Raw genomic sequence first — 17789 nt, forward strand, 5'->3', positions numbered from 1 at the left:
CCTACATCAAGAACTCAGCCAAGATTATTCCATTTCATCAAAGAGTCGCACGTCTCCAGAGGTCCCTCGCGCAGAATATGACTTTGAATAGGCCAGTGTGAGCCTACAGCGAGCTGCTGCCTTCTATGTGTCCTTTATACTCTCCTGTGAGGGTTGTTTATTACACCATGGAGGGGGAAAGTTCATGTTTAACAATAGGAACACATGGTATTCTCTTCTTTAATTAATCTTTTTCGAGGATGTTTTAGCCAGAAAAGCTTTCTCAAGACAGGTGCTGAAAAATCATCAGCTTTCTAAAGATGTGTGTCTGCTCGCTCTTACGCGGACCAACCTTTTTCTTGTGAGAACAAGGAGCTGGAAAGTCTTACGTCCATCACATGTTTCTGTTTAGTCAAACCACGTTTTACTCTGATGCCATCACGGCCAGCCTGGAAATAAAAGCAGGAGAGATTCCAAGGGATTGATTCATTCGCTTCTAGCCGTCCAATCGATCCCTGAGCCCCTTTTTTTCCCGGCAGCATTTTCACCACTCAAGAGAATTGGACGACTCAGGGAGCTTTGATGTACAGCATGCCACGCCGTCCTGTCAGGGGGCCTTGTGAGGTGGGGGATGTGAGGTAAGGTGAGGTGAGATTTTTGCATGGCGAGCAGGTGAGGGAAGCAAAGACTAATTCGTTCCATGAGCCGTGTGCTGCGCGCCAAGGGCACGGGCAGCCGGGGCCGGCACTCATAGGCCTCGCTGTTAGCCGTTAGCCCCGGTCCACTTAATAACGCCTCTGTCATTTCACTCTGAGCCACAAGGGAGGAGAACTGCTCGCTCTGTGAAAGGTCCTCCGCTCTGTTCTGCTGTTCCCACACACTCATGTCGTGTAACTGCGAGGACAAACTGTGTGATATGACAGCCTGTATAGAAGCCTGTGAGGGGTTTCCAATGGTTACGAGACAAATGGAACCAAGTTAGGGGAATCTGGGTGAATTACATTAATACAGTGAGTACATTAATAGATTTTCCCATTTTGATCAACAATGCAGAGACTTTGCAGGTAATTTCTCCAGGTTTTCAGACACCAGTCTTTTACTTAAGTTCAAATTAATTCTTGACGAGGGCTGAAACTTTATTAGACGAGACTAAGGCTGCAGGATAAAGCGCTTTACCATGGCAATTGTGATGTGCGCATGTGCAATATTCACATCGCAGAATGAGGCTGCTACTTGATTGTTGCTTTGTGCAAAAGGAGTGCTCGCCATTTTATCATTTTCCATCACTATTTTAGAACAAAAGTCAGTCTGATATCACAGTGCAGCCCTTAATGAAAGCAGAGTGAACTAACGCTAAGCTGCAGAGTCTGTGTGTCACCTTGTAAACATGCACGCTACGCTGCTGCCGTCACAGATCGTGTTAGCGGGATGATCGAGGCTTTTAGTTTTGTGTGTTCTGCCATTATCAGCAGCACCTTGTCCTCGTGATCGTTAACGCTGCTGCTACATAAACTGGGCTGGTAACGGTAACGGATGAGCCGTGGAGTGTTCACTTTAGCGGCTACACCTGCAGGGCACACATGGCGTGAGGTTGTGGAAGTAGGAGATGGTGAGCTTTCGTTTCCAAAGGTTACCCTCGCCGGGCTGATCACGCTGATCAAACATACATTTGAACACCGTTAGAAATGGTAGATGACATAACGTATGAGTAATGCAACTGCAGCCCACAAGTCTGTTTGTATTTATTTTATAAACTCTCTCTACTTTTTCATGCAGGAGTTACTGAACCAAGAATGGTAAAAGTCGGGTTGGGGGTTTTTAGGGTTTCCATAACGTCCATATTAACGTCCACATAACTGACGTCGATAATCAAGCATAATTTACTTGATGGGAGAGTTTCCCTCGTCTTGCTCAGATTTCACTCATCTTTTTTCCTGTCTAACACTGAACATCCACTTTCTCTACTTTCTCCATCAGCTGCTGAAACAAGGCTTTACAGCAGGGAACTGGGCGTGTACTTCCTCACGTACTTCACGTGCAAGAGAGAAACTGCTGACTAACTAGATGTTGTCACTATTTCTGCTGTGTGATCGCCTGTTCGATATAGCCATAGAGTAAAAATGCTTACTGTAAATCTAATCGCAATTCCCTATCGAGATCACTTCAAGCCCTGCACCTGAACCAATTTTTTTTATAGGTGCATCTCCAGCTGAAAGCTCCACAAACAAAACCCTATTCTACTCCATTGTACTGGGCGGCATAAATCTGAGAGACATCTGGACAAATTAAACCAAATCATGCTCTGCATGGTTACACAGAACCAGGGGTAATTAGGGAAATGTGTGTTTTAGATATTTGGGTGAACTGACCCTGTAATAGTTTGTACTTAATCTTCTCCAGAGACCTCTCCAGCTTGTTTACAGGTCATTTGAACCCCTCGTTCCAGAGAACACACATTTTGTTGTCAGGAAGAAGAAGCGATGACATTACAGACACTCATTATAATGGCTCTCCTCCAACATGGCCGCATAGCCCACATAACCACTGCCGACCAGTTCAGACCTTCATTACACAATAGTCCTGCCAGACACGGACGCAAGGTTTAAGGACAAGGCTGATCTGCTTTTTCTATTCTATCTTTCTTTTATTTGCATCTTTCAGAAGAACTTACAATTTACCCTCATATCTTAGTGTAACGGACAAAGGCACACAAGCAGTCCAGCAATTAGTCTACCAAAATTAACTCTTAGTGAAGTAGAAAAGTCCGTCTGTCCATCTATAAAATTTCATCACATTTTGCTTCCATTTTTGTTCATACTGCAGCTGTGAGTAAAAAGTTTTTCAATGCAATTACAGATTAAAACCAACTAGTTTTATGCCTCATTTCCACTGCATGATACGACTTGACTCACTTGGAACTAGAGCGGCACAATTAAAAAATTAATCCCGATCACGATTTTGGCTCACCCACAATTAAATAATTGATTGACAGCGATATTGATGTTGTGTCATTTCATGAGCAGCGTCAGTTTAGAGTGGAGGAGTAAACAACACTGACCGGTGTTTGGGTTCAACCATGCTAAGTGAGTTTTAGCCGGATGCGTCTGTGGTTGTCGTGGTTACAGCAGCTGTTGGTTTAGGACAAGTGATGTTAAGCAAGAAAAATAATATGCAAAGAGTGCATGAAACCTGTGAGCAAGACAACTAACTTGTTCAACCAGCTGAAAAACCAGCACAAAGTGCAGCATGATCCCGTGTGTGCGACATCCTATCCACCCAACTCCAAAAGACGACCTGAAATTACCAAAGCAATTTGCCTCGAGAAGATGCACCACATTCATGATTCGTGATTATCATTTAGGCCATTATCGAGCAGCCCAACTTGGAACCATTCTGTTTTGGCTCCCCATTAGCATAATTACACTGGCTTTGCCTTTCCTGACTCAGCTAGCTAACTAGTGAACGATGGTTGTGAGACGTCATGGTAACACTGGATTAAACAGGTGCTTTATTCACTGGACACTTTCTGCTGAATACGTCATCTTAACAACACAAGGAAAACATAGGCCTCACTGTGTCAGCATAATGTCCTCCGACTTTTCTTTTACTCAAAGAGGTGAAACTGACTTCCCATAACAAACCTGCCAGCCTATCTTACATGCATACGTTACCCACAAGGCCACCTTTCTTAAAGTGGAAGGTAAGGCGTTAACAGTTCAAATAGGTCGAACTGACACAGACAACAGACAAGGTGCAGCTCCTTAACTGAATTTGAGACATGTTTTTTTGTGACAAACCGACCAATAAAAACTGAGACAATTACGACTTTTTTTCTCAACTTTTAATTGACTGTTAGGAGACAGCACCAAAATAATGTGACTGCAGTTGTTTACCTGTTACTTTAACAGGGACAGCCCTAGAAACACTGTGTGCCACACTAACTTGAATTCTGGTAAATAGTTGGGAGGTTAACCAGCAGAGTGCCTTTCATTGACCTCTGACCCCCTTTTTTTTCACCACGAGTGCCGGTCCTTCAGGGTCCTCACAAACGAGAAACTTCCCCCACCTCGGGCCAACAACACAGAGTCTGACAGGGGTGAGCAAAGAGCAAAGTGCTTTATTTAACCACAGCAGGCATGATGGTGGAGGGGAAGAGAAGGAGGAGGAGGAGGAGGGAGTGGGGATGGAGGCGGAAGCACCCTTTCGTTGGCTGGACCCCGGGGAAGGAAGAGTGTGTTTGGCAGAGCGACGGGCGAGCTGAGGAGGCAGCCCGGCTCCCATGTCTCTGGAGCACCTGTTCACCTCAACGCTAAATGTAAAGTAGCCTCGAGGCAGTTCTGAGCGCGCTCTGAGAAGGGAGGGGGGAGCTGGCTGACACGGTACTCCCAGCTATGCCAGCTGAGTCACTGAAATTAAGACCAATTTAGAAAGGTGTCTGGTGAACAGGGCCTCCACCCCCCTCCTCTTCCTCTGCCCTCCATCCACCCCCGCAGCTCTTCTCCCACTTCTCTCTCTTTCTCTACCGTCTCCTCAGCTCGCCCCCACCTCAACACCCACACTAACACCCACCCACCCACCTCAGGGACCACGGCTGTTTTTCTATTCCAGCAACTCCACACATTTGCACCGGGCCTACCTCAGTCTTCCACCTCACATCCAAAGAAGTATCTTTTGATATTTTACTGGATTTGGTACAAAGGGTTAGTCAACAAAAACTGAAAAACTCAAGTGTCAAAGCCTCAATGCCCGTTGTGCACTCGCTGAGAGGTCGATAACAACAGTCTGACAGGTTGCATCTCAGGGAAGGGGCAACAGATTGATCATCTTGAACAGAGAAGCTGCAACAGGCAAGTGAGAGAAATCACAACCAGGTGTGTGTAAGCAAATGAAGCTCAGCCCTAGTTAGAGACTACTTTTAAAGACATTCTTCGTCTTGCTTGACTTGTCTCGAGTCCTCTGGTCTCAACAGTCAGTGTTAACGTGAGGAAAGACTCACAGCTGTGCAGGGAGAGCTGCTGTTAGAAACTGTGGAAGCCTGTAAGGATTCATGTACTTCAGTATAACCATTTTCATGCTACCATCAGCTCCACAGCCGAGGTGAAAATGACGAGCAAACAACACAAAAGATAGAATGTGATGTTTTTAGGAAGCAAATGAAGCACCAGCATAAATCTTCTATTTTCTGCATGAAGTCTCCTGCAGGCAGCCAGACATCTCGCGTTACGTATCTGCATATTATCCCATTTAAAGCTCCTGTGAGGAACTTTTGTTTTTTGTCGATTTTGGCGCCCCCTGTGGACAAAGCTGTACCTCTTTTCTCTTGGCAGATTTTGTCCTGTACTTGCCTAAGTTGTGTTTTTTAATTAAAAATAATCCTATGTATCACTCACTATACATTTTTGCTCTGGAAAATGTCAACAAAGGCAGCGTGCAGTTAACCGCTTTGTCTGACAGCTACCCCCTGTCAGCAGTTTCAGGCCTTAAAAATAACTATATAGAAATAATCAATCTTGTCTGTGATGGTCTGGTTTGCCTTTATAGGTTATATAGAGTTATCAGAATTAATTTCAGTCTGTTTCATAACCAGCAAAAAACTCCTCACGGGAGCTTTAATGTAATATAGTATATGAGCTACAACCTGTGTAGCCAGTGACGATGTCTCCTCGATACAGACGCAGGGTAATGTTACAACGGCGGGATGAATGTTCAAAGCAGCCGGTAGAGCCGAACAAAAGATGCCAGTATAATGACAACATTCAGGAAAACACACTATTTTGACTCTTTAAAGGCATTTCTATGTGATTTATCACCCTAACAGACACACGAACCCCCTATTTTTCTCCAGACACCGTCGCGAGGCTCCCTCTGGCCACCGCTGTTGCTTCACGAGCCCTCTGTGAAATAGATGCGCACTGCATTTCTCCCTGTTTTCCTCGTGACTACTTCAACGCCACACAAATAAAAAACAAAAACACACGTCCAGCTTGTGTATGTTCTTAAACCTTCATGTCTTACCGTGTCGACACTCCCCAGCACGGCGGTTGCCAGTGTTTGTACCGGAGGAGGCTGCTCCCCGCTGGCTCCCTCCGACGCCATCTTCGTACTGTAGCGGTCTGCTGGAGTGAGGGCGCATCCGGCACTCATTAACTATTGCGCTGCTGAAGGCAAATCACGCCACGCGCGGCCATTGAAAAGAAAGAGAGAGTCGAGATTTGACAAATTGACGGGGCTGTAAAAGGGGAAGAGAGGACGACAGGTCTCCGCCGTGAAAAGCCCTCAGCCGAGTGTGTGCTGGCTGCAGCGGGGGAGGGAGGGAGAGAGGAGGGCAGTCCTGTAGGCGTGGTGCACCGAGCGAGCGACCGACGCGTAAAATCCAGATGCGAGGTCCCGGTGCGCTCCCAACTGGAAAGGAGGTGAGTCTCGACCAACTGATTGACAACAGCATTTGTCGGCCTCTGTAGCTACAAAATAAAGTCAGTGAGGGGTGCCCAAACTACGGCTTTAGGACCTCAAGGGACCGGTGCACCAATGACACAGGTGAATAAAGACATTTCAAAGTAGGTGAAAATAATGAAGGGTTTTATTTCATAATTTGATCAGCAACACCCCGTGATATTTGCCTAGTATTACTATCACTTTAAAAAATCTAATGTACACTTAGACTACTTGTTTTTTCTGCTCCAAAGGACTTTTATATCTGGGTTTTATTTTTGAAGAAAGTTTTGAAAAATATATGTAAAGATAATAATACTAAAAGAAAGCCAGTTAGAATTTCATGGATTCTTTTATTGAAGACCATTTTTAGTAATTTATCTTTATCTGTTTTTTTTATTATTATTATTTTATTTAGGCTACTTAAGCATGTCCAAAGCCATGCATGGCCGTAGCCAACATTTGAATGGCTGAATCTCTGAGTCAGCCAAAACACTAAATCTAACAAAAAATCTAACCTCGTCCATAACATCATGCACTCATGTTTTTGGTATGCCAATATCATTGTTTGTAGCATAGTTTCATAGCTAGTTTGTGATTCAAGTCGAGACAGAGACTAGAAATCCGAGCTGAAGTGGCCTTACATTCTTCTGGGATACAAATTTGTCAAATGACTTTTCTGTTGATGGAAGAAAAACAGATTTTGCAGCTTCATTGATCTCGTCCCAGAGACACAGAGAACATCTGCAACAACTGCATGTGTTTTCCACACTATATATCAAATGTGAAGAGATAAGGAAGAAACAATTTAGCTAAACTTCCCTTTAAGAGTACAATAATATGTACTTTTCATTGTTGCTTTCTCTGATATAATGGATATTCTCATTGTGTCAATCATTCAGCTCACAGGAAGTCATCATCACAATGAGAAAATAAGGTTGGTACTGTGTTAAAGTTAAATCCTTACTTTTGGCTTTTGGAGAACTCACATCTCAATCATATCTTTAATACTCAACTTCTCATATAAACCGTCAAGTAAAAGACGCGGGGTTGCAGAGGTGCTGGAGCATCTCCCATATGTCATTGGGCGAGAGGCGCCTGCATCCGAACTGGTACTGAAACCAGGGACCTTCTAGCTGTGAGGAAGCCAGTGCACCACTGTGCAGGCCTGGCACCATTGTGTGAACAAACCAACAGTTATAATGTTATTTATCATGGCATCATTGTTGTGTCTTTTGCACAATATGAACCCAGGGCAATGCACGTTCCAAATGATCCTTGATTGCAGGTTTATTATATTTGATCTGTGCAAAGCGACACTGAAAACTCAAAGAATTCATTCAAACAAAAAGCCCAATATGAATCTAATATTATGCTCAAAGCTGAAATCTCTCTGCTCTGGATCTGTTTATCCCAGTAAAGCAGAGCGAGGATCGTGACGCGCTCAGCTCCCAGATGTGGCATTTAGGATTAGCGGACGCTGATCCAGCCTGGTCATCCAGAATGAGGTTATTAAGTCCCAATCTGGGTCAAATGTTGCACGATCGACATTGGCTGGTAACAATGAGGGAACACAACCGTGTGCTGACTTATGGGATGTGTAGTTTTCCATCCACATTTGAGATTGAAATTTACTGTATAATCGCTGACATTGATTACCTCCTTCTCTAAGGAATATTAAAACAACTTTCCCAACCTTGGAAAGTTGCTTGGAAATCCTGACATACACAGATTTGTAGAATATGTATGTTTTAAGTGTAAGAAGTCCATTAATTACTTGGAGAAACTGAAATGCTGAGAGTAACTCGCCTCAGAACGCTACAAAAAATCAACCCACAAGAGCTTTCTAGAGCTTTCTTTAGGTGTTTTATATTCCCTCGATTCCAAACACACACGTTCAATCCTAAGACGGCTGTCGCTCTGTTTCCTGTTATCCGCGGGGGGATTTCACATGTGAATCCGTCTTTCCCACAGAGATCTTTTTCTGTCCTTACTGTCTTGTCATGTGTCAAATCCCAAACCCCTGTCTGCACAAATGGAGCTGTCATGTGGAGATAATCCGCCCCCACCTCTGAAAGGAAGCTCGTCATTAGCTGGTGATTATTAAGGGGCTCCAGAGATGTGGCTTGGAAACAACGACCCAAATTTAACCCGCCCCCCCAGTTGAAGTTCATTGTGCACCTGAAAAGCAATTTTTTTTGTGTGAAAAAAAACAGTGATCGTGTCGGCACAGGAGGAGAGGAAGCTGAGGAAAAGTTTAAATACAGAACAGTCCTTGGCTGCACTGTGTTCTGACCTTTTCCTGCTTCTGCTGATATCCAGATTAGTCTCCGACTTCCACTGTCTCTTTGACTGAATTTTCTCCAAACTCTCTTTGCTCTTTGTCATTGAGGGACTGATATCAAAACACATAGATAATGTCCCTTATGAAATCATTGTCTGCCAGTTCTGCACTACAAGAGAAATATCAGCCTGCCTCATATCTGAATAATACAATAAACAGCCTGAGGTAGAAGTGATGTGTAATAATCTTCTAGGAGACAGAATTATTATTCTCACAATCATACCAGGTAAAGGAAAATAATGTTTGCTAATAATATGTTCAGGTCGATCACAGGGCTGACACACAGAGACAGACAACCTTACATACTCATGCTGCATTCCAGACAACTCGAAAGTCGAGTTTTTCCAACATCCAACTAGAAAAATTTGCTATGGAACGCCACTCAGAGTCCGAGCTCCTACTTGTGAACTCGGAGCAGATTCTACCCTGACTACATGGAAGTCGGAAATTTCTACTGGGAAGCTCTCGAGTTCCCAGTTGCCTGGAACGCAGCATTCGACTCACACTTTTGGGCACTTTAGAGTCAACAACGAACCTAACCAGCATGTCTTTGGACTGTGGGAGGAAGTACCCAGAGGGAAACCACGCATGCACGGGGAGAACATGCAAACTCAAACAGAAAGGCCGCCTTTTCCGAACCAGGTGACAGCGCTGACCTGCACCACCGTGCAGCCCTCATAAAAAGTTTGATTGTGTGAAGCATTTGAACAAATTATCAATGGAAACACGGCTCAGTAAGTAGAATAATCTTCATCAAAAAATGTTTATTCTTATGGTGTCAGAACAGTCAGAAAAATTGGTTTTCGAATGGAGGCTCCGTCAAGTTGGAAAAATTACTTCTCAACGGATAACCGATCTTCTGAGGCGCACACAAATGCATCATAAAGCGACATCACTATGCATAAGCCAAACATTGCCACCATGTTAAAGCAATGTTATGTAACCACTTCACCTTGATATACTCGCTTTAAAATCATGTATCATCCTGTAAAGGTGCTCGTTTGGCCGAGCCGTCTATAATAAGCTGAACCAGGTTGAACTGTTCTGCAGTATCGGTTGAGGTGACTCTTGATTGACACTTTGATTTTCTTTACCTGCCCGATCCTGTTTACACAGTAACTGGGCCGAAGCCAGCTGCGACAGTCATGACAGGTTGCTTGTGCACAGACAGCAGGAAACTCATAAATATCTACAGTATGTGCATGTTTCTAATCCGGCGGACTCTTTGGACTGAGGGAGGACACTGCAGCAGTCAGAGGGGAAATACAGAAAAGTCAACAATGCTGATCAATTAACTGATTTCATTAAAAGGCCAAAGCCAACATTAAATTGAGCCTACTGACGAGTTTTGTGCTTCTAACGTCAGATATGTCTGTGAGGAGTCAAACTGTTGCACAGGACGACGTGTCCTTAACCACACTGTAGTTAATTTTGATGCAGTCATATAAATAATGTCCCGCTGTAAACACCAGCACAGCAAACGTGTATTAATATGCAGTTGAAACTGACAGTTGAATGACTAATATGCACAACATGCTTCTGAATTGCTCCTGCAGAATGCTTCAGCCATCACATGCAAAACAAGCTGTAATTGCTGCAATGTAAATCAAGGGAGCAAATAGGCCCGATCTAAGCATGTCCATTAAAAATGGATGTTTTTATCTTTCTGAATTGTCTGAATACATTACAGCAAGGAGCCCAACAGAGATAGACGTTTAATAAAGTTAAGAAACAGCTGTTAGCTACATCACTTATCTCTTCAGTACGGAAGCCCTTAGCGGACATGCATCCATACATTTTATTTTCTCTGTTTTCCGGTTATTTCGAGATAACTGCGCTGCACCACCGTCACGTCAGATGATCATAACTCCACACCAGAGCTGCAGAAGCATAAAACAAACATAGAAACAGACTTAACTTGCCTCATTACTGCGGGCAATGGCAACATGGCATGTCCTGGCCTGTAATATCAGTGACCAGCCTGTTGTTCTGTTTTCTAGATCGCCAGAAAATTATCCCGCTATCACAAGAAAAAACAGCTTTGTTATCTGCAAGATAAATAAGTCTAGAGCTCAAGAAAACAACTGAAGTTAACTCATGGAAACTAGCCTTGTTATCTCGAGAAAAAAAAGGAAGAGATCTCGAGAAAACGACCGGAAATACTCACAGGAAACCGGAGTAAATACATGTCCGCGTAGGGCTTCTGTACTTTAAGACAAAAACAACCTTATATCTCACAACACAAACACACTAACCAGGTCGACAAGACACTGTTCTGCAGAGGGTCCCTCTAAAAATTTGCATCTCGTATGATGTTAGGGCCTGAGGTACACGTGAGTGCTAACATGAGGAATGATGATCATGCCAAGGGCGTCCCTGATTTAGTCTGAATGTCAAGCACGTGTGCAGTAGTTTCTGCTGTAAAACAGTTCTACTTAAAACCCCTGCATTCAAGATCATGCCTCTGTTCTTAAAGTGCTATGTATAAGAAGGTTCAAAATGAAAAGCAAAAACAACGATGTGCAAAACACTGCAGTTCCTTTAATGGCCACTTGAGGCTGGCTCCAAAAGCGAGTCCTGCATTTAAACACCCAACTTCAAGGAGTCAAAATCCTTGTGCCCACAAACTTGGCCAATAAAACTGATTCTGTCTGATTCTGACGGTGGAATAAAACCGGCTTACATCCTGGTACAAAACATTCACAAGTTTTTATGTCACTCAGCCCTTTAAATCAAACAAAGGCTTCAGGTTATGCATAATTAGCTGCGTATACCCACTTGGAGTGACAGGTGGGAGCTGCAAGCTGTCAGCTATTTCAGTCGCTGTACTTGACCTCTCGGCCTTGTTTGTGCACGGTGTTGGTGCATTTGCAGATTTTTTCATGCAAATATTAAACACATGGCTTGCCATGCTTTTTATTATACTAACAGGCTGTCCAAGACGTCTGTTCTTAACTTTTTCAGTGACTGAAATTCTGATGTTACACTATACTATTGGTTAGCTTTAAAAAGCAGGTACCTGTGTCTGCGCTCACTAGGCGTGTCTGTTAGCTCATTCAGCGTTTCTCATACATTCATGTATTTGTGGTAGCAAGTGCATGGGAGTAAGGATTGTTGTTGGCTTATCCTCGAAGAGAATTTGGCTGGAAGACCGGTTATTTTATGTAACTGTAACCTGGTCTGTTTTACGTTTACATTTTCTAATGTCCAAAACATTTTGATTACAAGACTGAAAATAATAGTAAGATAATTCAACTTGTTATGTTGGAAGCAGACCTGGTTTATGGGTCATTGTCTGATGACCCATAAACCATGTCCGCAGGGCCCAGGCCAGCAGCCAGCGGCCCCGAGCTGAAATGATAACCATTCCGAGGATGACTGGGAGAAAGTGCTGCAACCAGAGACGACGGGACAGACACTGATGTATGCGGCCGGAGTCTGGGAGCGGCATCCTCAGTCCTGTTGGCTCATATTAACTCGTTCATTGTTGGGACACACAGCAGGCACAATGACTCCCTTTCTGTGGACGAGGGCAGAGTGGACTGAGAGGGCAGCCGGGCAGCCAGTCGGCCATCACTGGGTCCTGTGTGCTGAGGCTATGAAGCCGCGTCGCCCAGCAGGCAGACAGGAAAGAAATAAAGAGGGTGTGACAGCGAGCCCCGGATCTCGTATCTTGGCCTGAGCTTCAAATGGGAGGACGTGGAAGGGCTCGATGGTGACTTCACTGGCAGAGAGGGAGGAAGTGGATGGAGGAGGAGGCGGAGGAGAGCCGGGATCCGGGCCACATCTCTGTCTGATTGTCCCTGAGGGGCTGCCAGGAGCTGAACCAGACCTCTGTTCAGTCACCATCCCTGCTGATCTGCTCTGTCCTCTTCTTCTCTTCCTCTCTGAGCTCTATTTATCTCCCTCCATGTTTATCTCCATGTCTTCCCCTCACACTGCCTCTCTCTGTCTGAACACGTTCCCATGACTGTGGAGTGGAGGGAGCAGGTGCTTCTTCTAATTGCTGGTTTTGTCCGAATTTCAAGGATTCTTAAAGGAAACCGTCAAGAAAGTAAAAGTAAAAATGCAGTCATTTTATTCTGAAAGTTTAGATGACATTGGTGACGAGTGAGTCCTTTCAACTGAGAAATATGTTTTGCTCATTCATCGTGCTTCACTGTGCAGAATGATGTTTGTGTAGAGTTTTATCAGAAGGATGTTTTGAATATAACTGAAGACCAAATTCTCATCAAGTGAGCATTAGGGTAATTTTCTCATAGATTTCTGTACAATCAAACTTTAAACTTCACCCTGTTTTCATTTCAAAGTTGTCTAATAATTACTTTTGTCACAGCCTTGTTGTGTCATTTAGACGCACAAGGTACCCTTGAGCATCTGCATGAGCTGCAAGGGGCTTTCCATGAAGTCCTACAGTTGACCAACCACTGTGCAGCAATAACTGACCCTCAGAGCAACAACTCTGTCCGTCTTTCTGTCTGTTTATCTGTCTCCATCAGTCTGTCTTGAGCTGCACTGTGCTAGACACAGCTAGAAGGTTCCTAGTTCGAACCTCGGTTCGGACAAAGTGGGCCTTCCTGTGTGGAGTTTGCGTACATGTGTGGGGTCTCTCTGGGTACTCCGGCTTCCTCCCACAGTCCAAAGACATGCTCGTTAGGTTCATTAGTGACTCTAAATTGCCCGTAGGTGTGGGTGTGAGCATGAAAGGTTGTCTCTCTCTATACGTCAGCCATGTAATTGCCTGGCGATCAGTCCAGGTTGTACCCCACCTTTCGCCCACTGACCCTGAACAGGATAAGATGTATAGGAAATGGATGGATGGATGTAGCAGATGGCCGTGTCGCTCGAGGTTTCTGCCTGTGCGAAGGAAGTTTTTCATTGCCGCTGTTACTAAACATATAAAATGTTCTTTGGTGGATGAATTTGGTACGGTTCTGACCTGCTCTATATGTAAGGTATTAATGAGATAACCTTATTGATAGTCATAAAATGTTTCCTTTTAGCATCTACATAACGTTACATGTAACACTACACTAACTTCTCCTACTTCTTCGCATCAAAAGAAGCCAGTTGAGGTGGATCGGGCTTCTGATTAGGATGCCTCCTGGATACGTCCACCTGGGAGGAGACCCCTGGATAGACCCAGAGCCTGCTGGAGGGATTATATATCCCACCTGGCCTGGGAACACCTCGAGATCCCTCAGGAGGAGCTGGAAAATGTTGCAAGGGAGAGGGACATCTGGGCTAACTTGCTTAGCTTGCTGCCACCGCGACACGACGCTGGGTAAGAGGAAGAAAATGGATGGATGGATGGGCTACATTAACTTGATGTCAGGCAGGGATGCAGCTTCAACCTTTAAGTGCTGCTTTAATAATAATTTAATTCAACATCTTATAGCACTCTTACTTTTACGACCCTTACTTTGAAATGTAATACTCATTTAGTATATTTTGCTGCTCATTCTTAAATACTTTTAAAGTGACTGCAGAGCTTTAACTTGTACTTGAGTGTTTTTGCATAATAAGACACTTGATAAAGCTCAACCCTTGCTTACAGATGTCTGCCTTTGTATTTTGCATTTCATTTTTCTTGTTACGTTCATTGATTCCTAAGTTTCCATCTCTGCATGAATAGATTCTGTCTCCACATTTTGTCCACCTCAGTGTGATCGAGAACATTTCATTGCACCGAACCTTCAGCCAACACTCCGCTAGTACTGCTGTCGTTTTATTGCCTGAGAACAAACCTCTTTGTTCTGTGGGATTTGAAGAATTAGTATCACATACCCATCACAATGCACAGTGCACTGAGGAATCTGTTTGTTGGTAGACACCCATTGTGTGCACGATTCAGAGGAATGATCAGAATGCACACTGAGGTCACCAACTCTTCTAATGCACACCTTTACAAGCATGGTTTTTGCTATGAGGATGGTAAACGTGTGAGGAATGCAAACATGCAGCGAAAGTAAAATGACATAATGAGAGGAAGATTCTGTTTCTTTGCAGATGGGTGCAGAAAGTCAAGCCTCTGCACTTTGGGTACATGCCATGAGAGATGCCCTCCTCACCTGTCACTCATTCGCCGCCCCGTCCGGTCTAACCAGCATGTAGCTGGGGTCACGACCCCGATACTTGGCACCCAGCGTCAGGGAGAACGACGCTGCTCTCGCTCAGAACCTGCCTCGTCTTCAGATGCCAGGATGACTCATCCAGAAACTTGACAGCTTCAGCCGTGCATGGAGCTGTCATCCCCTGCAGCGCATTCACCCTCCTGAACGGTACAGTGTGCATGCTCTGCCAAAGTGTCACTCTGATTCAACATCAACAAGGTTTTGGATCGGTTGTTTTTGGGCGCTCAAAACTTTTCATTCATATTAAGAATCTTTGGGATCTTTATCAGTAATATCCAGAAGGGAAATGTTGCAATAGCCACTGACAAATGTCCGCCAAATGTGGAATGTCTGCAACTGCCCTGGACCAGAGACGTGCATGCACATGGGTGCAAGAGGCATTAGGTTACCTATAATTAGCTTGACGGGAATTCATGTAATTGCATGTGTCTGTTAAAACCTTATGAGCTACTAATGACAATGTTACAGTTAACAGGTAGTCTTATTAAGATCAGTGAAAGAGAGACCTGTGTACAACAATATACACACGCGTTAAGCATAGACAGACACACAGATAATTCACACACACGTTATAGAAAAGCTTGTGGTTTATTAAACTCCATCACAACGATTGGGCTGAAAATAATGAACAAAAATATCTTATTAACATAGATTTAACTTTTTAAAAGTAGAGTTATATATTTATTTATTTCATTTTATTCATATATTTCAATTTTAACACACACAGTGCACACAAACGTTATTGTATACCCCTAGGTGTTACAGTTCTAACAGTTGTTTACATTGTTTCTTCTGTGAATAGCCTGCACTTCCTCTCTGGGTAAAACTCCTGACATAACACCTCATGTCTCAGCCAGGATGACAAACAGCAGTTGATTTCAGACAGCCTGTCAATCACAGCTCCAGTCACGGAGGAATCTGGAAAATCTGGTTAGGGATGGGTGATTTCAGGAGCCTTTGGAAGAAATCAAAGCAGCAGCAGCAGACCAAAGTGCTGCAAAAGGAACAATAGAAAAGAACTAAGCAATCACAAGGAATAGAAAAGAGAAGAAAACAGAACAACTAACTAAATAACTGGATTAAATGTATATTTAAATGCTCTCATAGACTAAATATTGGTGCTTTTTCCCCCATTATGTGTAACAACAAAAGAAACTGAAAACACCTGCCTTTGGGTGTCTTCAGGTAGAGGCTAAAATATGAGCGTAAAACCAGTGCTGGATAAGTAATTGTAACATCTCTGCAGCTGTTCAGCATTTGGAAATCTTAGGATGTGCCGCCCCCTAGTGGATAATAAGGGAAGTGGTTTTAGAGAGTAGCAGCTTGAGGTTTCATGCACGGAAACAGTTTTAAAACCACTTCTCATTTCTCAGTTTGCACATCCTCGAATCCTTTCCTCGCCTCCTCTCCTTGCGTCTTAGTCCCTCCAGCATGAGACGCAAGCAGAGAAGCTTCTGCTGCCCTAAAGCAGGTTCAACACTGCATCAAGAGCAGAGGAATAATAGGACATAAGTCAAAGTTTTACAACAGTGGACAGAGCATAGAAGCTGACCTCAGGTCTAAGAGCTGCTGATGTAAGGCTGATGTGCTGTTTAATGAGGTTATTAAAACAAAAACCTGTTGGCTGTTTTGCACAATTTATAGTCTCGTTCAAAAACCTTGCAGTGCCTAACATAATTAGCCCCGAAGGTCTGAATTCTCCAAACATTTGTCCCGGTTTTAAAGCTATTTGTGCCGTAACTAACTTTAATATTGTGAGATCCTTTAATAGCTCGTTTGTAGCTCACGACAAACTATTGACTGATACCTTTTTAGAAAACCTTTTCCCCAGACCGTCTCTACTTTATTGCCATAAGGGTCTGTATATGAGAGTGTGTGTGGGATTACACCCAAGAGAAGGGTTGTAAAATGTTCCTGAACCAGCAGAATATTTCCGTATTATGGCCAATTTTTCTGGCATTGAGAAATGTAAATGTTATGTCTTAAGTCTGAAGATTATTCACAGTGTTTGGATCCATTAATAAGCAGCTTTGTTTAGAGTAACACGATCAGAAATTCACAGTTTGTTTTTGTGGGAACATGGAGCTCAGATGTAAGCAAAATGTGTTAAATCATTATAAGAACTTTAATCTTTAAAACTCAAAATGCAATACTACCAACAGCCACACAAAAATAGGCTGCTTAAATAGGCTGTCTATATTTCCATAATTTAACATTGTGAAAGAGTCCATTGAAACTTGTTTGTCTCAATGGAATCATTTATTTTTTTAATTTAAGATCTAAACAATTCTTACTTGGCTCATGAAGTTTCCAGGGTTTGAAGATATAGTAGGTAATCATCGTAGTAGTGGTCAAAGAATTAAGATCTTTTGATTACCTAATTAAATGTAGTGTAAAAATACTCCATGACTCCGCCCTTCAACATTTCTGCATTTCTGAGGTGCATTTAGTATTAAGATCAAAATATTTGGCCTCTTTTAAGAATATTGTACATACTATATCACCGGGTTGTTATTCGTGATGGATATATGTGTAAATATCACTCATTGCAGCTGGTAAATGTTTGGCTATGTTCAGCTACTTTATCTAGTTATGATTACCGCAATTCCTGGTATCTAATAGAATGTCATCATAATCACAACAACATTGGCTTCCACTCTAAAAAGAAGCGTGGGAATTTTCCAGAAAATGACCAGTGCGTGTTATTGTTCTTTAAATTCTACCTCCGTTTATTTCACTCTTTTCTTGTCAACCAACTGTCACAAAAACGTCCCCTATCAGTCCCGTTGGAGTGCTGAGTTGCAGTACATCACTCTGACCGTTAGGTGGCAGTAGTGGCGCTGCTTTACAACAAAACTAAACTTGAGGTAAAAAAAAAAAAAAAAAACGTTGAAGAAAAG

The 17789-nt window shown here is 43.3% G+C and overlaps 1 protein-coding gene across 1 annotated transcript in view; it reads right to left on the reverse strand.

Annotated features, from left to right (window-relative positions):
- The window catches only part of cttnbp2 (cortactin binding protein 2), a 106278-nt gene extending 100034 nt beyond the window's left edge, over positions 1 to 6244 (reverse strand). Inside the window, exon 1 of the mRNA XM_069686756.1 lies at positions 5995 to 6244. Within this exon, the coding sequence (XP_069542857.1) occupies positions 5995 to 6123 (129 nt within the window). The 5' untranslated portion in view covers positions 6124 to 6244. The remainder of the gene's footprint in view (positions 1 to 5994) is intronic.
- Positions 6245 to 17789: the final 11545 nt, after the last annotated feature.

Source organism: Semicossyphus pulcher, unplaced genomic scaffold (genome assembly GCF_022749685.1).
Source record: "Semicossyphus pulcher isolate SPU_LCO1_2020_fin unplaced genomic scaffold, fSemPul1.0.p SCAF_8, whole genome shotgun sequence".
NCBI lineage: Eukaryota > Metazoa > Chordata > Actinopteri > Labriformes > Labridae > Semicossyphus > Semicossyphus pulcher.